This window comes from Phyllobates terribilis, unplaced genomic scaffold (genome assembly GCF_046119375.1).
Source record: "Phyllobates terribilis strain yellow unplaced genomic scaffold, ASM4611937v1 Scaffold_119__1_contigs__length_5224398, whole genome shotgun sequence".
NCBI lineage: Eukaryota > Metazoa > Chordata > Amphibia > Anura > Dendrobatidae > Phyllobates > Phyllobates terribilis.
The window spans coordinates 1,986,457-2,007,769 of NW_027362879.1; the positions used below are offsets into that span (position 1 = coordinate 1,986,457).

General features: G+C 42.8%; 2 protein-coding genes across 2 annotated transcripts; both read left to right on the forward strand.

Annotated features, from left to right (window-relative positions):
• Positions 1 to 5,249: 5,249 nt before the first annotated feature.
• On the forward strand, positions 5,250 to 6,795 carry LOC141201596 (gastrula zinc finger protein XlCGF66.1-like). The gene is made up of 5 exons (XM_073663599.1): positions 5,250 to 5,324; positions 5,453 to 5,632; positions 5,716 to 5,839; positions 5,923 to 6,020; positions 6,229 to 6,795. Exons 1-5 carry the CDS (start codon positions 5,253 to 5,255, stop codon positions 6,325 to 6,327), a joined length of 573 nt encoding a protein of 190 aa, XP_073519700.1. The 5' UTR covers positions 5,250 to 5,252; the 3' UTR covers positions 6,328 to 6,795.
• Positions 6,796 to 9,614: 2,819 nt separating this feature from the next.
• Positions 9,615 to 14,876, forward strand: LOC141201562 (uncharacterized). The gene is made up of 2 exons (XM_073663557.1): positions 9,615 to 9,765; positions 13,083 to 14,876. The coding sequence occupies exons 1-2, from the start codon at positions 9,615 to 9,617 to the stop codon at positions 14,807 to 14,809; spliced, it is 1,878 nt and encodes a 625-aa protein (XP_073519658.1). The 3' UTR covers positions 14,810 to 14,876.
• Positions 14,877 to 21,313: the final 6,437 nt, after the last annotated feature.

The following is a 21,313-nucleotide window of genomic DNA, read 5'->3' on the forward strand; positions in this document are numbered from 1 at the left end:
CTAAGGGACTGAATGAGCAAATTTCCTATGCCTGTTTTGTATGAATACAGACCCATTCCGGATTACATTTTTGGATTGTATACTCTACCCATTGCTACTCAGTTCCCTGTGAATGGGGATCACATATTGTTGTACTTCATCGAGATATCTGAGCTTCTATATCAGAATTATTTCTTATCAGTTATATCCCATATATACTATTTAGTAACTAACAAGTGTGGTGATCCTTCTGTATCTCTAATTATGCAATAGGGGTCAAATATGACCATTTAGGAATTTACTGTGGGCCACCATCCCATATTTTATGTAGTGATAAAGTAGATCTACATGCCTATTGCATTATGGGATGATGTGCAATACTTGTTTTTAGTCTCCCATGATTCTGATCTCAGAGAGAGGATTTTTCTATATTGGTGGAATGCAATCCAATACCATATGTGTGGAATGCATGCTTCCGGACATGCGCATTCACAGATAGGAGACCGTGATGCACTCCGGCATGGAACGCACATGTCCGGGCACGTTTTTGCTTTCTGCCCGCCCGTTGTTTTGTGCTGAATTGTGGGGAATACTTGAGAATTTATTTTTGTTCCATCTGTCTTTAGTTGATCCCACTGATGCATCAGATTAGTCCTCAGAGAATTATAATTAGAGGAACCCATGGACACATTAGGATTTGTGAAGCTGACCTCCGCTCTCCTCTATTTCCTTTGAATTTATTGTGTGACTTGTATTTCAGAACAGTAGCTCTTGGTTTGTTTCATTTCCATGCGTAAATTGAATTTGACTCGTAGTCTTTGATATCTCTTTCAAACTTAGTTTTTTTGATGTCTGAGATCCATCCTCCAGACTTTGTAAAGTCTTTTGCATATTTTGTTTGAGTTTTGTATCCAAAAAGGCTTCTACACTGGGCGGAAAACTTTCACCGAGTTTTTTTCAAGAAACAAATATCAAACGCAATGTGACTTGATTATCCTTTATAAATTTATCTTTATTAAGTTTTGAAAAGGAAATACAAATACAAACACCGGGTACTAGTTGTGCAACAAGTAGTAGGTCAAACATGACCCCATAACAATAACCAGTATTTCCAAAACATTTGAAAATGAAATAATTAAACACAATACAAAGTAGAGTCGCTGGTAGAACATTGGTTCAATGTGTTTTAGGATATATCAGCGTGGTGACTCAGACTTAAACATTAAGTCATTACATATTCATGTTGATTAACAAATAAGGGCTATAAAAGAAAAAACGAGTAGTTAAAACCAAAAATACAAGTGCACACAAAGACAAAGGGAAGTGATGTATGGGTAAGAGGGTTAGGGTAACTTCGGAGAGGCTCCTTAAGTATAGACTTAGCTTTCCCCTATGAGGTCAAGGTAATCAACGGAAGATTTAAACTCCAGTAGAACCATGTTTTATAAAATTTATCATGGAAGTTATTGATCGTGTAGGTGAGCTCCTCCGTTAACATAATCTCATTTATTTTGGAGAACCATAGTGAGATTGTCGGGATAGTGTTACTTTTCCATAGCGAGGGAATACATGCTCTAGCAGACGTGATCAAGAGTCTCAGTATCGAGTTTTTATATGTTTTTAAAGGGATGTTGCTGTGATGGAGAAGGACGAAAGCTGGGTCATGTCTTGCTCTATCCACCAACGTCACGTTACAACACAGACTGTCCAGGAGTTTACGGAACCTTATTAGGAGCATGCCCAGGCATTGTAGGGAGGTCATACAGGCACTTAGAGGCCACACACAATACTCATCCTGATTTTGACTTGTTTTAAGGACATTACATCAAAGTTTGATCAGCCTGTAGTGTGTTTTTCCACTTTAATTTTGGGGGTGACTCCAAATCCAGGCCTCCATTGGTTAATAAATTTAATTTCCATTGATAATTTTTGTGTGATTTTGTAGTCAGCACATTCAACTTTGTACAGAACAAAGTATTCAATGAGAATATTTCATTCATTCAGATCTAGGATGTGTTATTTGAGTGTTCCCTGTATTTTTTGAGCAGTGCATTTAATAGAATGTATAGAGAGTAAACTACAATATGTGGGATGCACGTCAGAGTCGCTAAAAAAATGTATTAGAAGACATTTATCTGACGCAATCAATCCCACAACATTAAACGTTTGTGGTTTCAAGACGCTTCACCATGACATATGATTCAAGCCGTGTTAGTTTCCTTGATACCGTGGTGATCAAGGATACACAGGGCCACCTAACAACTGACCTCTATTCCAAGCTCACCGATCGCAATGGCCTATTAGGCTATGCGCCCACGATGCAGAAATGCTCCGGATTTTTTCCTGAGCGTTTCTGCATCTCCCTGGCAGAAAAAAACGCATGCGGATTGTACATGCGAATTGTGCATGCGGATTGTACATGCTTTTTCCTGCCAGGGACTTGCGGAAATGGAGCGTTATTCACTGACATTTCCGCATGTGGATTGACAAGCGCTTTCCAAGCGATTAGCATCACTTGGAAAGTGCTTGTGACAACTAGGTCACACTATATAAATCCATGCAAACAGCATGGATTTATATAGTGTGAACCGAGAGAGTGGTAAAAATAAAAAAATATATATATACTTGCCCTCCGATGGCCTGCACTGTCTTGTTTCGATCAGTCCCGGCTGCTGGCAGCAGTGGATTGAAAGACCTGCTGACGTCGGCGTCGCGTGACCCATCACATGACTCTGACGCCAGCGCAGGGCCTTCAATCCACTGAAAAGTGCCGGGAAGCAAGCAGGAGCGCAGCGCGGGCCGCCAGAAGGTAAATATATATTTATTTTTTATTTTATTCTTTTTTTACAGATTTTTTAATGGTACCTGGGTGTGGATGAGACTCTCCTCTCATCTACACCCGGGTACCATCCGCACATTAGAACGCATGGATTACGCATCTACATATACAGTGATGCGTAATCCATGCGGTCTAATGCAAGTCAATGGCGGCAAAGACGCAACACTTCCCTAAAATAATTGGTAGTGCTGCGTTTTTTTCCGCAATGATAATCCGCAGCGGAAATTTCCGCAGCATGTGCACAGCACATGCGGATTATCATTGGGGAGCATTGCTGCCCTTCAACCATGCGTTTTTAATGCGTTTCCGCAGTTGCAAAAAACGCTGCAGAAACACATTAAAAACGCATCGTGGGCACACAGCCTTACACTTTTCTAGCATTTATCCAAGGTCGATGAAGAAATCTATACCTACATCACGATTTCAGAGGGTCAAACGGATTGTGTCCAGTGAAACTATCCACAATCAGAGGTTACAAGAAATGTCGACCAAATTCACTGAACGAGGCTATCCACCTAGCTTCTTGCATCCCCAGGCGTCGAATTCCAGAGCTGTTCGTCCAAACACTAAGGACTGAATCCCCTTCGTTCACATGTTACACCCCTTCACCTACATCTTACATAAAACCATTAGGAAACACAGGAACATCTTACAAACCGGCTATCCCACGATCCCTGCATTCCAACAACCTTTCCTACCTTGTTTTAAGAGAGCAACCAATATTAGAGACTCTCTGGTACGTGCCGATTTGGGCACAGCGCACCAAGATCCTAAACAATGGTTTTTGCAGAATCCCAAAATGGGCACATTCCCATGTCTCCAATGTCGTCAATGCAACAATGTCCTCAGGGGTAGCATTGTTCATCACCCACAAACTGGCAAAATATGCAACATCAAAGGGTACTTTACATGTGATAGTTTATATGTGGTATATCTTATTAAATGTCCATTCGGCCGAATCTATGTAGGGGAGACGGCACAGCCCATAAAGGATAGGATTTCAAAGCACAAGTCCACAATTTGGTGCAAAAACCTAATGTTACCCATTCGCCAACAGTTTATCACGGCAGGACATAGTATTTCTCAATTCAAGTACCAGGTATTGGAACAAGTTTTGACACCACGTCGGGGGAGCGACTGAGTGAGTCTTCTCAAACGTAGAGAAGCCTACTGGATTCATGAATTACAGTCCTTAGAGCCGAAAGGCCTTAATAGGGACTATGACCTGCTGGCTTTTTATATAAGTTTTTTTTATGTTTGGAGTTTGGTTCTCATTGAACAATTGGTATAGAGAAACTTGTCACCCAGGGATCTTATGTGACCCTATGTTGAAATGTATTTGACATTTGGAAATGTGGTCTTCAATTTGAATAGGTCAATAATATACATGTTTTGATCTCCATATCCTACTCATATATTGTCTCCTTTATTGCAGATTATTCCTCTCTGGTACACTCTTGTCCCCTCTCCTGGATCCTTCTCCACTCCAACAAAGGCTCTGGCTCATGCCCATTGGGTCTTATGCTCTATACTGGTGGAACGCACGTTCTCTCTCCCTGGCACTCAAACTTCAGGCTCACTGGAACGCATTTACACCATCCTGCAGAACGCACAGCTTCCTGGGAGCATTGCATCACTTCCGGTGACGTCACACGTGCACTTCCGGAGTTCACACTACACAGCACTGCGGGATTGGTGGCGATTGGTCAGCTGATACCATCCTGCCCCTGACAACGCTCACAGCACCAGGAACTAGCGGTGGACACAGTGTTCCTCTAAGCCACTACGTGCAGTACCACCTTATAACCCGGAACTAGGGGTCACAGGTATGCTACGTCCAGCTCTAATCGGTCTATCTCTGCCTCCACAGTCCCTCTCAGCTGATAACTCTGAGTCTGCCACTCTCTGCTCTTTTCTGCAGACCCAAGTAACCAGAGTCAACATATCTCCACACTTTTGAATTTCTACCTTTGAACACCATCCAGCAGTCTAGTAGGTGTCACCTCTCTTCAATTTGTATATATACTTGCTCTATACTATGATGTATCCGCATTAATGGGGTTTAACAAAATATTATTTACTGTTTAAGAGGGGTTTGGGAGAAATTGTTAATATTTTCTCAATATTTCCCTGACAGTGCGTCTATGAGAAACGTATTCAGCTACAGACTCCAAGGAAGAAACTGCTTGTTGTATGTGTCCTAAAATATATAGGTTTTATTACTAGATGTAAAGAAAAAAACGAAATACTGTAAAATAATAAATCTCCTCATATGTTTCCCCTCATTATCTCCAATAGTTGTGTTATTACACAGGATTTTTATGATGTTCCATCAACTTATCTTTTTCTCCTCCAGGTCTCTACAATATCGGATCCTCTCAGTGAAGATCTTCTATATGAGAAATTTTTTATGATTTACCCATCAAAGATGGATATGGACAGAGACAAGATGGCGGAGAGGATATTACATCTCACCATAGAGATCCTCTTCCGGCTTACTGGAGAGGTGAGAGATTCTGATGACGTCACATTACATCATTCTTATCTATGGGAATAACAGATGGACAGAACTGGAGAGGTGAGGACTCTGGAAATGTCTGAGTGAGATTTATTAATGTGTCTCTCCATAACCAGGATTACACAGTAGTGAAGAAGACCTCTAATAAGCGCTGTCAGGACCCTGTGTCTGAGGGATGGGAAAGACCACTGAGCCCAATCACAGGGCCTCCACCTCACCCCCTGATACATGAGGACATCAATGACCAGAAGATTCTAGAACTCGCCTACAAGATGATTGAGCTGCTGACTGGAGAGGTGACACTGCTGGGAATGCTGGGACATTATACAGTAACGCTATGAAGGGATCGGGGAGATGACGGTATCATTGTATGTGTCAGGTTCCTATAAGATGTCAGGATGTCGCTGTCTATTTCTCCATGGAGGAGTGGGAGTATTTAGAAGGACGCAAAGATCTGTACAAGGACGTCATGATGGAGGTTCCCCAGCCCCTCACATCACCAGGTATTAGACAGGACTAAATACACACGGCCTATAATTATCTGTATGTAAAGAATGAATTCAGTCCCTGTATGTGTTTCCTTCAGATCTATCCAGTAAGAGGACAACACCAGATAGATGTCCCCGTCCTCTTCTTCCACATGACTGTAAACAAGAAGGTCCCAATGTTCCTCAGGATCATCAGGTAGATGGAGAGAAGGAGTCATGAGATCTCACCTATGATGTGTAGACGGCTGTAAAGGTTTTGTATTTTTGGATTCAGTCTTGTTTTATCCACCATTATTATGTTTTATACTTGTGTAATGAGAACGGTGGAGATGGCAGGATTAGAGCCGATCATAGATGTGACTTCTCCATCTGTCTTTGACTTTTATAATATTTATTTGTTTCAGGGTGAAGATCTGACCCATATTAATACTACAGAGACATATGTGAGGGGTGATGAGCGGTGTAAAGAGGAGATTCCTACATATGACTACCCAGGTGAGTAGTAATCACTAAATACAGAGAAGTCACAGATTCTTCTCAGTCACCGGCTGTGGCTGCTTTATCGGTGGTGTAGTCCAGCTGTATCACAATCGTGTGATCACCATTTTGCCTCTAGACCACAACATTCTCCTCCGTTCAAATTACTTTGGGAAATTGTGAAAGCCCTTTTCTATAGAACTTACAACCTGGAGGATCCACCTACCCCCTGGGATTAGGAGACGCTGACCGTTACCTGCCCAGGTCTGTAAACTACAAAGCCAAATGACAGCGTACGTAGAATGTGCAGATGATCAGGCCCCATTTTTCAAATCTGACAGATGTCACTTTATGTGGTGATAACTTTGAAATTTTTCACAAAGGATAATAAGAAAGAAATGGACCTTACAAATTATTTTCCAACTTCTTTTGAATTTGACAATCCCCTATATATGGTTGTACACTACTGTCTGGGCACATGGCAGGTTAAGAAGGGAAGAAGCGCAATTTAGCTATTAGGAATGCAGATTTTGCTGGAATAGTTTGCAGACACAATGTATTGGGGGCGCTTTGGAAGCTCAAAAGATGGCTACCACGAACAGCCTTGCCTTATCTACCCCGTTTACATATTTCACAAATTACTTTCCTCATCACCCTTTAACCTCTCTACATGGATCTGGACTTACACAGAGACCCCTAGGCTTGGGCCACGGTGTTACCTGCTGTTCTGTGGTGTGAGATGGGAAGAAGAATAGTCAGGTAGCCGGGTCAGAACCAGGAGGGCAGAGAAAATACAAAATCAGAAGACACAAGAGTAGTCAGTAAACGGGCCGGGGTCACAACAGGAAACAAATACACAAGCCGGGAGCTGAGCACAGAGGACTGAACCAGAGGAGAACAAGGCTGTATCTGGCAGCTTCCGGCAATATGCTTCCAGCTTTAGTAGGGTGTGGTGCTCTCCAAATGGCTGAAGCCGGGAGCAGATTATTCCAGCTGGACAGCACACACACCCATACTGCCAGACTGGATGGTACTACTGGTCCCAGGCTCCCTAATCTTAGTGGCTGGACAGAGCATGAGCCACCCAGAGCTTCTGGTTCTGACGTCTCCTCCATCACCAGCGCTGCCTGCAGGATGAATAAGGCGGCGCCTGGTGACAAAAGCAAACGTCACACAAGTTGAAGCAGGAGGAGAAGCCGACGTCCCAGACGAGATGGGACACACCTTTTGCAGAAGCCTTAATATGACAAAATGGCAGAAAACCGGAGCAGTAGAAATCCCCATAAAGTGACTCCATTTTGGAAATTATAACTTTCAGTGAATTAATTTATAGGAGAAGTGACTATTTTGACTCCACAGTCACTCTCCAGAAATTAGCACACAGTGGATGTTGGAGAGTGAAAATTGCAAATATGCTGTTTTATTACCCAACACATAGTGTCCAGATTGTGCTCCAGGAGACACACACCGTAAATTAAGTGGGTTCTTCTCATTATAGTAATACCAAATACATGGATGCTAAATGTGACTTACTTAGGCACATAAACTACTGCAAGGCTCAGAAGCGAGGGGGAGATCTGACATTGGGAGAGTGGATATTGCTGTATTGGTTTATGGAAGCCATGTTGCTTTTCAAGAGCCTTTGAGCCACTAATAATATGGAAACCTCTGTTCTATTCGTTCTCCCATGACAGCACCACGAGAGAGAGGATCCGCCCATCAAGGACAGGAAACCTACAGGTTAAAAAGGGCGGCACCTCTCTCTCGCCTCAGTTTAGGTTTCCTGTCCATGATGGGAGACCTCGCAGGCTTACCTGCAGGAGATGGTCTCTTGCCCCAGAGGGAGCCACAGGGCGCTGGATGGAGCTGTCGGTCCTGGGCCTCTGGAGACGCCACGGCAGGGCTCATTGGGGCACCTCCGTGTGAGTTGCGGCAGGCGTGACATCCCCTCACGGGAGGTAGATATCCGCCATGTGTGGAGCCGCTAGCGGACGTCCTCCCCCCCCCCCGCTGTGCGAGGCAGGAGAACCGGGCGCTTTCACCTCAGCAAGAACAACTGCTGCAGGAGCAGCCCTCTGGGGAGCCCTCACAACTGGTGGTGCAACGTCATTCCCGGTCTGGGTCTAGTCGTTCAGCTAGGAAGTTCACCACTAAGAGCAGAAAAAATGGTCCGGTTCAGCGTGATTCCCCGCCGGTTATGATGGATTCTTCTGCGGTACCAGATATTCTGTGGGGTAAGTGGAATCTTCGTGGAAGTTCTACTAATAGTTTCCTCCTCCTTTTTTCTTTCTATAAACTCCTCTTTCAGAGCAAGAAATGTTCAGCTAAATCGAAACATAAAGAATGTGCCTTATGCAGCAATCTGCTCCCAGATGCATATAATAAGAAATTGTGCCAGCTGTGTATTAACAAAGTAATGGCGGAGGAAACCCCGGGGTTTTCCCTGGGCCTAAAAACTTTAATTAGAGAGGAAATAGGCAAGGCTTTGCAAGGCTCAGAATCTACTCATATTTCTCAGGAACCTCAGCCGGGTTCAGACTCTGACATATCTGACATTTCCTCCTCTGCTCTCTCTTCTTCTGATAGTGAATCGGATAGACAGTGTTTTCCTCTGCAGGAAGTTGATGCCTTGGTAAAAGCTGTCCAGCCTACCATGGGCATTGTAGACATGAGGGCAGAAAAATTTGTGGAGGACGTAATGTTTGGTGGATTAGGTCAGAAAAAGAGAAAACGTTTTCCCGTGAATACAAGAGTTAAAGACCTCATTGATAGAGCGTGGAAAAAACCCGACAGGAAGGGCAGTGTTCCTCCATATTTCAAGAGGAGGTACCCATTTGAGGATGCCATATGTTCCTCTTGGTCAAAAGCACCAAAGCTGGACGTTGCTGTCGCTAAAGCGGCAAAAAAGACTTCCCTCCCGTTTGATGACATGGGAGCATTAAAAGACCCCCTGGACAGACGAGCTGATACCTTCTTAAAAGGTGCATGGGAGACAGCTGCAGGAGCACTGAGACCAGCAGTAGCAGCCACCTGCACATTTAGAGCCCTGATGGTTTGACTGTTTAACTGTTCCAGTCAGCTAAGGGATGGTGTCTCTAGGAAGGAGATTATTTCTTCCCTTCCACTGGTTTAGGGTGCAGCGGCCTTTCTTGCTGATGCGTCTGCGGACTTAGTCAGATTGGCAGCAAAGTCATCAGCTCTGTCAAATGCGGCTCGACGAGCGTTATGGATTAAATGCTGGCCTGGGGATGTACAGACAAAGTCCAGGCTGTGTACAATCCCTTGTGAAGGGGAATATCTCTTTGGCCAGACTATGGACGAATTATTGGAGAAGGCCGGAGATCCTAAGAAGGGTTTTCCATCGGTACCTCTACCCTCCTTTAAGAGATCGTTTCGGAAAAGAAAATTCATCCGAAGAAGATTCTTCAGGGAACCGGACAAGTCCGAAGAAAGAGGTCGAAAAGGTAGAGGCCTTCTCTTTGGTTCATCTCCAAAAAATGAGCAGAAGCCAGGGAATGCACAATCAGCCCAGGTGGGAGGGAGATTGTCATTATTTTTCCCAGCTTGGGAACAGATTTCTCATAGTAATTGGATTTTGAGCCTGATTAAGTATGGTCTAAAATTTCAATTTCAAGCTTTTCCTCACAAGAGATTCATGATTGTTCCCTCTAGTTCCTCCCCAGAACGCCAGACTGCCCTCGTATCGGAAATTCAAGTCTTAATAAGGAAAAACGTCCTGATTGAGGTTCCAGATTCAGAAAAGGGTCTCGGATTCTACTCCTCGCTCTTCTTGGTCCCAAAAACGCATGGGAGTTTCAGGACAATTATAAATCTAAAATCTTTAAATAGCTTCCTTAAAGTAGACACTTTCAAATGGAATCCTTGAAAACAGTAATAAAGTTGCTTTTTCCCCACTGTTATATGGTAGTTCTCGATCTCAAGGATGCGTATTACCATATTCCCATTCATAGTTACTATCAGAAATACCTGAGGCTGGCCATTGAAATTGAGGGGGTGGTTAAACACTTTCAGTACACTGCACTTCCCTTTGGGTTAGCAATAGCCCCGCGAATTTTCACCAAATTAATGGCAGAGGTTATGGCCCATATAAGAGAAAGAGACATTCTAATAATCCCTTACCTAGATGATCTCCTGATAGTGGGAAACTCTTTTCTCTTTTGTTCAATGCGAGGCCCACCTTCGGGTGACCATGTCTGTCTTGGAGGGCTTGGGGTGGTTTCTAAATTTGGAAAAATCTAGATTAACTCCACTCAAAGCTCCGCAGTATGTGGGGGCCATTTTAGATTCTAAAAGAACAGTTATGTTATTTATCTGAAGAAAAAATTACAAGAATCCAGGGTTTGGTAAGACAGTGTATGGATAAACCCTCTATGTCACTCCGTAAAGCCATGTCGCTATTAGGGACCTTAACCTCGAGTTTTTCCGCAGTTCGTTGGTCACAATTTCATTCAAGGGCTCTTCAGTGGGATGTATTGTATAACAACTCAGTCCTAGAGGGACATTTAGACCGTGAGTTTACCCTGTGTCCTCGGGCCATACATTCCCTTCATTGGTGGTTACGACACGATAATCTTTCTAGGGGGGTCCCCTGGGAGTGTAAGCCGATGGCAGTCTTAACTACGGATGCGAGTGCTGCAGGTTGGGGAGCTCACTTCAAAGGAAACTTAGTTCAGGGGACCTGGTCAAGGAGTGAGATACAGTTGTCATCAAATGTTAAGGAGCTTTTGGCGGTGGATTATGCATTCAACAAGTTCCTTATATATTTACAGGGCCAGCATGTCCATATACTCTCGGACAATCAAGTCTCGGTAGCTTATATAAATCACCAAGGGGGAACCCGCTCAAGAGACTTAATGAGGGTAGCGGACAGACTTCTTCAGAAGGCAGAAGATCATTGTCTCTCCCTTTCGGTTATTCATCTAAAAGGGAAAGAAAACGTCACAGCTGATTTCCTAAGCCGTACTTCCATAAAAGAGGGAGAATGGTCGTTGAATCCTCAAATCTTCTCCAGAATTGTGGCAATGTGGGGTCTTCCGACAGTGGACTTCTTTGCGACAAAATACAACCGACCTGGAGGAAGTTTTTATCATTTACGGAATTTAAACCAGAGGAGGGGCCCCCTATTGGGAAAATACTGGAGTTTCTGCAGCGGGGCTTAGAATTGGGGCTTACCACTAGTACCTTAAAAGTACAGGTGTCGGCTTTGGGAGCTTCGTTTTCTTCCGATATTGCAGCTAATTATTGGATAGCACGATTTATGAAAGCTTCCTTTAGGTGTAGACCCATTATCAAAGCAAAATCCTCTCCCTGGGATTTGAATTTGGTCCTAGATGCCTTAACTAATCCTCCCTTCGAGCCCCTAGATTTAGCCTCCCCAAAAATTATTTTCCTTAAAACAGCCCTGTTAGTGGCCCTGACTTCCGCCAGAAGAGTGAGTGACATACAGGCTCTTTCCATATGTCCGCCATTTACTCAGGATGATAGGATTGTATTAAAACCTGACCCAGCCTTTCTTCCAAAAGTAGTCACTCGGTTCCATAGAACTCAGGAGGTAGTTCTCCCAACCTTTTGCTTTCCCCCAAAAAATCAAAAAGAGGAGAGGCTACACACTTTCGACGTGAGGAGGTGCGTACTCAAATACCTACAGATTTCACGCAGTTTTAGGAAGGATAATTCCCTATTTATATGCCATCAGGGGGCTAGAAAGGGTTGTAAGGCCTCAAAGTCTACGATTGCAAGATGGATTAGAGAGGCCATATCCCTCGCCTACTCCTCATGGAATAAGGAGGTTCCGGAGGGGTTGAGAGCTCATTCCACTAGAGCGATAGCAACCTCCTGGGCGGAGAAAACAGGGCTTTCCATCAAAGAGATATGTAAGGCTGCCACTTGGTCTTCTCCTTCTACCTTTTATAAGCATTATAGATTGGACCTGGGTGTCTCTGCCGATCTCACCTTTGGGAGAAGGGTGCTTCAAGCACTGGTCCCTCCCTAATTTCCTTTCGTCTCTGTAATTCTCTCGTGGTGCTGTCATGGGAGAACGAATAAAGCCTTAGTTACTTACCGGTAACGGGATTTTTCGGAGCCCATGACAGCACCCGTATATTCCCTCCCTTCACTGGTGTTTTGCACTCCCGTAGAGTTGGCTTTCCTTTGTTTTGTGCACCTTTGGGAGAAGTTGGTGAAAGTAATGTACTTAATGTAATGATGTGTTTATTGTAACTAACCTTGGCGGTCCTCTCATGCTCTGTTAACTAAACTGAGGCGAGAGAGAGGTGCTGCCCTTTTTAACCTGTAGGTTTCCTGTCCTTGATGAGCGGATCCTCTCTCTCGTGGTGCTGTCATGGGCTCCGAAAAATCCCGTTACCGGTAAGTAACTAAGGCTTTTCCATTGACAGATGATGGATCTGAGTGGGGACTTGTTTTTTGTCAAATAAGTAGAAGTTTTTATTGGTATTATTTTCGCCTACATAACATTGTTTGGTGGCTTTTTATTCCATATTTTGGAGGCAGAATGAACAAACAGTTGAACACTACGCTCTACTGGTCCATCCTATGAGGTTTTCTATTAGACAGTCATTGTCCTGGTGAATAAGTGAATTTTTTTATATAACTTGCCTTTTTTACGGACAGTTTATGTAGAAATGTTCAAAAATATAAAATTCAAGGATTTTTTATTAAAAATAATAATTGGTTTTATTCTTGGCAGATGACTGTACCAGGAGATCAGAGGGACAGCTGACATCTTCAATTTTCAAATCAGATAATTTTCAGATTCAACAGGATACAATTCAAATGAATGACATTTCTCCAGATTTACAATCATCCCTTCACAGCCAAGATCTGTCATCTGATCCTTTGAAACAGGTCCTGTCTTCTGATCCATTACCAACTACTAAGGAAAATCAAAGTCACAAAATAAGCATTAAAAAACAAACTGCTCCTAATGCAAAGAAGCCATTTTCACATTCAGAATATAGAAATAGTTTTCCTCTCAAAAAGTCTTTTCTTAAACCTCAAAAAATTCACACAGCGAAGAATAGATTTTCTTGCTCCAAGTGTGGGAGATGTTTTAATCAGAAAACAAGTCTTGTTAGGCACCAGAGAACTCACACAGGAGAGAAGCCATTTTCCTGTTCAGAATGTGGTAAATGTTTTATAGAGAAATCAAATCTTATCGCACATGAGAGAACTCACACAGGAGAGAAGCCATTTTCCTGTTCAGAATGTGGTAAATGTTTTACAGAGAAATCAAATCTTATCGCACATCAGAGAACTCACACAGGGGAGAAGCCATTTTCCTGTTCAGAATGTGGAAAATGTTTTAACCAGAAATCATATCTTAATATACATCAGAGAACTCACACAGGGGAGAAGCCTTTCCCATGTTCAGAATGTGGAAAATGTTTTAACCAGAAATCATATCTTAATATACATCAGAGAACTCACACGGGGGAGAAGCCTTTTCCATGTTCAGAATGTGGAAAATGTTTTAACCAGAAATCTAGTTTTCTTAAGCACCAAAGAACCCACACAATGGAGAAGACTTTTTCATGTTCAGATTGTGGGAAATGTTTTGTACAGAAATCATATCTTAATATACATCTGAGAACTCACACAGGGGAGAAGCCATTTTCCTGTTCAGAATGTGGGAAATATTTTACAGAGAAATCAACTCTTATCAACCATCAGAGGACTCACACAGGAGAGAAGCCATTTTCCTGTTCAGAATGTGAGAAATGTTTTTCAGAGAAATCAAATCTTATTGTACATCAGAGAACTCACACAGAGGAGAAGCCATTTTCATGTTCAGAATGTGGGAAATCTTTTGCAAAGAAATCAAATCTTATCAAACATCAGAGAACTCACACAGGAGAGAAGCCTTTTCCATGTTCAGAATGTGGAAAATGTTTTAACCATAAATGTAGTTTTCTTAAGCACCAGAGAACCCACACAGAGGAGAAGCCATTTTCATGTTCAGATTGTGGAAAATGTTTTGGACACAAATCATATCTTAATAAACATCAGAGAACTCACACAGGGGAGAAGCCATTTTCCTGTTCAGAATGTGGGAAATATTTTACAGAGAAATCAACTCTTATCAACCATCAGAGAACTCACACAGGAGAAAAGCCATTTTCCTGTTCAGAATGTGGGAAATGTTTTACAGAGAAATCAACTCTTACCAAACATCACAAAACTCACACCGGGGAGAAGCCTTTTTCATGTTCAGAATGTGAGAAATGTTTTACAGAGAAATCAAGTCTTATCAAACATCAGAGAACTCACACAGGGGAGAAGCCTTTTTCATGTTCAGAATGTGGGAAATGTTTTAACCAGAAATCGGATATTGATAAGCACCAGAGAACTCACACAGGGGAGAAGCCTTTTTCATGTTCAAAATGTGGGAAATGTTTTAACCAGAAAGCGCATCTTGATAGCCACCAGAGATCCCACACAGGGGAGAATGCCGCAACTACACCCAACTAGTCTCTGTAGAAACTAGAAAAAAAAAACATAGCAGCACAGCTAAAAATGCCACCACACACCTAACTAACTAATAAGCTGTTGAGGAGTTTCTCATACCTCCTGAGGAACTAGAGAGGAGGCTGCAACACACTCTCAATGAGGGAAAAGGAAAGTATGAAGTAAAATACGAAATCTCTGAATGAGAAACAAAAACACATTCATATAGGGCAAAGAAGGCAAGCTAAGGAGAACCAAAAATAAAAGGAACAAGTATAATCTCCCAGAAACCTAACATTGTTAGACTTAAAAGGTATTGGGAGGGAAAGCAAACTGACCGGGAGGATAGTTTCACCTTTGTGGTGAAGCTTACAAAATTTGTCCTCACCAACTGTATATGTAAAACCCGTCCATTTATAATGACCACGGACAAGATAAAGATTCCCAACTCACATCATGACCACAAGATCCCAGCTACTTTCAGCTGCATCACAACTAATGTAATGTACTTAATTATATGTAGCAAATGTCCAACTGGGGGTCTGTATGTAGGAAAGACAGGGCAAAAAATTAAAACAAGGATGAATTCTCATCGCCACCCAAAAAAAGAAAAAAAGAATAGATCTACTTGTGTCCACACATATTTACGGCCACAACTGCTTATCCCTTTCCGAAACTGATAGTTCTGCTTCACGTCACTTGTCTTATTTATTGCATTATTGCTGTGCCCTCTTGTGTATAAATATGTGACTCTTCAGATTTTGTGTTATACTATGTCTGCTGAAGAGATCTGAGTAGTCTCGAAAGCTTACTGACTAATGGCTAACTGAAAAGATTGTATCAACCACTGAGGACTCTCAAATTTTAATGTTTTTCTCCAAACAGCAATTTTAAGATCTCTCCACAGGTGTTCAATGGGATTTAGATCCGGATTCATTGCTAATCAGAACTGTCCAGCACTTTGTTTCCATCCATTTTCTGGGTGCTTCTTGAAGTATGTTTGGGGTCATTGTCATGCTGGAAGACCCATGACCTAGCACGCAAACCCAACTTTCTGACACTAGGCACTACATTGTTCCCCAAAATCCTTTGCTAATCTTCAGATTTCATGATTCCTTGCACACAGTCAAGGTACCTGACCAGAGGCAGCAAAACAACCCCAAAACCTCTTTGAAGCTCCACCATATTTGACTGTATGTGTTGTAAATTTATTGATTATGTTGCGCAAGTTGGACAGAGGAACATCCGGATCTCAAAAGATGGACTTATAACCTTGAAATTATTGATATTTTTCAACAATTTTGGTTCTCAAGTCCTCAGACACTTCTCTTCTTCTTTTTCTGTTTTCTCCATGCTTAGTGTGCCACACATATGCACACAATGCAAAGATTGAATCAACTTCTCCCTTTTTTATCTGGTTTTAGTTATTTTCATATTGCCCACACCTGTTACTTGCCACAATTGCATTTGAACAAGCTTCACATGCTTGAAACAAAGTTGTTTACCCACAATTTTGGCAAGGTGTCAATAATTTTGTCCGACCTATTTTATGTGGTTTTGTGTGAAATTATGTTCAATTTGCCTTTTTTTTCTCTGTTTTCTTGTGCTGTTTCAATACACGCTAAGGAAATAAACGTGTATAATAGAACATGTAATTGCAATAATTTTCTGGGAGAATTACTTCATTTTCTGGAACAATTTCAAGAGAGCCAACACTTTTGACCATGACTTGTTTTTGTTGCTTTTTTAATTTGTTGCAGCATATCATCCTCTACGTGTTCAGCTATATTAGGAGGCTTCTAGCAAAGTCCAATTAGCAGCTTTCCATTATTGCCATTCCATGTACATTACCCATACTGATTTTACATCAGGGATGTAAAGGTCAAAACATGCAGAGGGCCAAAATGAAAAACTTGGATAAAGTTGTGGACCAACCAGTATACAGTATAATGGGCCCCACATAGTCCTCCATACAGAATAATGGGCCCCACAAAGTCCTACATTCACAATAATAGCCCCACATAGGTGTGGTGGTTCTGGTGTCGTGGGCAAATATAATCACCAAGAGTTGGGCATGTGTGCTGTACATTGTCGAAGCTGCCCCCCATGTCGTCATTGAGCTTGAGGTCTTAAGTTGGTTTTAACGAAAATACACACCCGTCTACCTATTTTTCTTTCCTATCCGTTTGAATGTAGTGTAACCCTCTATGTTTGACTCCAAGTCATGGCTTTCATCCAACCAGGTTTCTGTAATCTGTGGCTGACCTAAGAGTCTCTGATTCATTCATTTTGTTTTCAAGACTTCTTTCATTTGCCTGCAGACATTTAATACTATTAGCACATTTATTACTGTTACTCTCCTCCTTACTTTCCTTGAATGTCTCACTCTCTGTCTATTCTACCTCCTTATTTGCACGGCTAACCTCTCTCCCCCAGATTCTAGTTTGAAAGCTCCTCCATCCATCTGACCATTTTTTTCCCCAGCACATCTGCATTCTCCCCATTGAGGTGCAGCCTGTAGTCGACAGAAGTCATCCCAGTTCTCCATGAACCCAAACCCTTTCTTCCTGACAATTATCTCCTTAAGTTCCTGCTGACTTTCTAGTGACGTAGTGGAATCAGCAGTATTTCTGAAGACACCACCTGTACTTCAGCTTCTCTCCTAATTCCCTGTAATCATTTTTAAAGACCTTTCACCTCCCTCTAACTTTGTCATTGGTACCAACGTGTACCATGACTACTGGGTTTTCCCCAGTCCCACCCAATAATCTGTCTATCTGATCTTATGAAGATCCCCCTGTTAGGTGCACACATAATGCGTGTGTTCTCGTCTGAGTTGTCTGCCGCCAAATTGTATATAGGATCTATACGGTCGGAGAAATCACAAATGAACACTGAGTAGTGTCTCAAATAGGCTTTTTATAGGAAAAATCAGGTCCCTTTCCACACATTACCTCATTGCCTTATCTCATAATTATGGCTGACATCTGTCGCTAATGGGTCATTATTTTAATGTGTAAACAATTAAGTCAAGCTGACTCTCAATTAAATCAGTTAAGTCCGTCTTGCATGTAAGGTTCAAAGGTCAATCAGTATAGTCACTTATCTTTTATTATTCTGTAATTTCCCTAAAAGTAATAGAGATCATTAGCAAGCTCTTATTATCAGATTAATATGTTAGTCAATAATTATTAGGGATTTTCCATAATTTCATGTTCCACGTAGTATGTGGATCTTTGATCAATATGAGGTTATTGGTACAATGTGGTACGGGCAGGAGGAGGGAATTTTGGATTGTCTGCAATTCTTAATACATACTATTTTCATATAACTTCCATAATCATACATTTATTTATCCATAACACCCCAAATTAACTTAGGAATTATCTTAAGGACCATAATCTTTCCACTTGAAGAGATAATGCAGACGGTACCTGACCCACCTGGAACCAAGAATTCGCCTTACCTCATCCTCCCGATACCCTTCCAAATCCACCTCAATTATGTCTTGAGGTCCCCTCAAATTTTTTTAAAAGAGAAGAATGGAAATGATTATTGATTTTCCAGGCAATAGGAAGTTGCAACTTAACTGTCACAGGATTTAAAATTTTAATAATTTTATAAGGACCTACAAATTTAGGTGCAAACTTTCTAGATATTATCTTTAAGCGCAGATTTTTTGAGGACAACCACACAAAATCCCCCACCCTAAAGACAGGAGCCTTCCTATGTCTGCGGTTAGCAACTCTTTTGGTCCAGTTACTATCTACCAAAAGATACATTTCGACCTCCCTCCAGATCTTAAAGAGGTTGTCCACTACTATTAACAATGCCCCCATGGATTTAAATTGTGCCAACAAGTCTTTTTGTAAATACCTTGCTTGTTCTTTATTGCCTGTGAGCGGCGCTATTGCTGGCCGCTCACCAGGTATCATGTGACCCCGGCTGCAGCCGGCTCCGACATCCACTGATGTCACGTCAAGTTCCGGCTGCAGTCAGGCGTGAGCAAGTGACGCACTCCCCCTTGAGTGATGGGCTGTGGTCGTGGTTTCATTGCACATCACAGCTCAGCATCCACCTCGCGCTTTCCCTCTCTGCTTTAGTTAGGAAAGAGCAATAAAAAATTGAATTGCACTCGGACCAATGTTAATGAATGAATGACCGCTCATCTGCAATTTTTTTTAATCAGCTGAAATCGGGCTGAGAAAAAATTCACAGCATGCTGCGATTTGCCACATATCTCGGACGAGACTCGCCAATGCAAGTCAATGGGTGTGTGAAAAAAATCGCACAGCACTCAGACCATGCGAGTGCTGTCCGATTCTCACTCACCCGTCTCTTTAAAAGCCGGCAATTCATCAGCCGCATACAGTTAACAATACATCGGTGCCCAACAATTTAGAATAGAAAGAATAGCTATACACATAGAATAGATAGAAAGGTGTCAGTCATGTATATAATTAGTACAGTGACTGTTGGTTACTGTACTTGTCATTTATTGTTAAATTAAAGGATTTATTAAAAAAAAATTGGTGTGGGGCCCCCCGTAATTTTATAGTCTAGCAGAGGTTAAGCAGACAGCTGGAGCAGATTTTTGAAACCTGGGAAGGGCTTTTTGTGGGGTCTTGAAGCCTTTGTGTGGGGTCCCCCTATTTTACCAGCTAGCACAGGCTATGCAGACAGTTGGGGACTGATATTAATAGCCTAGGAAGGGATCATGAATATTGGCCCCCTCCGAGGCTAAAAACAGCAGCCCTCAGCCATCCCAGAAGTGGCGCATCCATAGGATGCACCAATTCTGCCACTTAGCCTCCGCTCTGCCCACTGCCCTGTAGCGGTGGCAGTGGGGTTATAGGGCTGGGGTTGATGTCAGCTTATAAGGCCAGCTGACATCAAGCCCAGCTTAGTAATGGAGAGGCGTCTATAAGACGCCCCCATTACTAACACCATAGTGAAAGTGATATGTGAAATAACTACACTGCTCAAAAAAATAAAGGGAACACTCCAATAACACATCCTAGATCTAAATGAATGAAATAGTATCATTGAATACTTTGTTCTGTACAAAGTTGAATGTGCTGACAACAAAATCACACAAAAATCATCAATGGAAATCAAATTTATTAACCAATGGAGGCCTGGATTTGGAGTCACCCCCAAATTTAAAGTGGAAAAACACACTACAGGCTGATCCAGCTTTGATGTAATGTCCTTAAAACAAGTCAAAATGAGGCTCAGTATTGTGTGTGGCCTCCACGTGCCTGTATGACCTCCCTACAACGCCTGGGCATGCTCCTGATGAGGTTGTGGATGGTCTCCTGTTGGATCTCCTCCCAGACCTGGACTAAAGCATCCGCCAACTCCTGGACAGTCTGTAGTGCAACGTGCACGTTGGTGGATGGAGCGAGACATGATGTCCCAGATGTGCTCAATCGGATTCAGGTCTGGGGAATGGGCGGGGCAGTCCATAGCTTCAATGCCTTTATCTTGCATGAACTGTTGACACACTTCAGCCACATGAGGTCTGGCATTGTCCTGCATTAGGAGGAACCCAGGGACAACTGCACCAGCATATGGTCTCACAAGGGGTCTGAGGATCTCATCTCGGTACCTAATGACAGTCAGGCTACCTCTGGCGAGCACATAGAGGGCTGTGTGGCCCTCCGAAGAAATGCCACACCACACCATTACTGACCCACTGACAAACCGGTCATGCTGAAGGATGTTGCAGGCAGCAGATCGCTCTCCACGGCGTCTCCAGACTCTGTCACATGTGCTCAGTGTGAACCTGCTTTCATCTGTGAAGAGCACAGGGCGCGAGTGGCGACTTTGCCAATCCTGGTGTTCTGTGGCAAATGCCAAGCGTCCTGCACGGTGTTGGGCTGTGAGCACAACCCCCATCTGTGGACATCGGGCCTTATACCACCCTCATGGAGTCGGTTTCTAACCGTTTGTGCTGACACAGGCACATTTGTGGCCTGCTGGAGGTCATTTTGCAGGACTCTGGCAGTGCTCCTCCTGTTCCCCCTGGCACAAAGGAGGAGGAAACGGTCCTACTGCTGGGTTGTTGCACTCCTATAGCTTCCTCCACATCTTCTGGTATCTGCTCCATGCTCTGGACACTGTGCTGACAGACACAGCTACCCTTCTTGCCACAGCTCGCACTGATGTGCCATCCTGGGTGAACTGCACTACCTGAGCAACTTCTGTGGGTTGTACTGTAGACACCGCCTCATGCTACTGTACCTGTAGGGGTGAGAGCAATGGCAAAATGAAAAAGTGACCAAAACAACAGCCCAAAAGGATGAGAACAGAGAAATGGTCTGTGGTCACCACCTACAGAACCACCCCTTTATAGGGGGTATCTTGCTAATTGCCTATCATTTCTACCAGTTGTCTGTTCAATTTGCACAACAGCAGGAGAAATTGATTCAGTGTTGCTTCATAAATGGACAGGTAGATTTCACAGAAGTGTTATTGACTTGGAGTTAAATTGTGTTGTTTAAGTGTTCCCTTTATTTTTTTGAG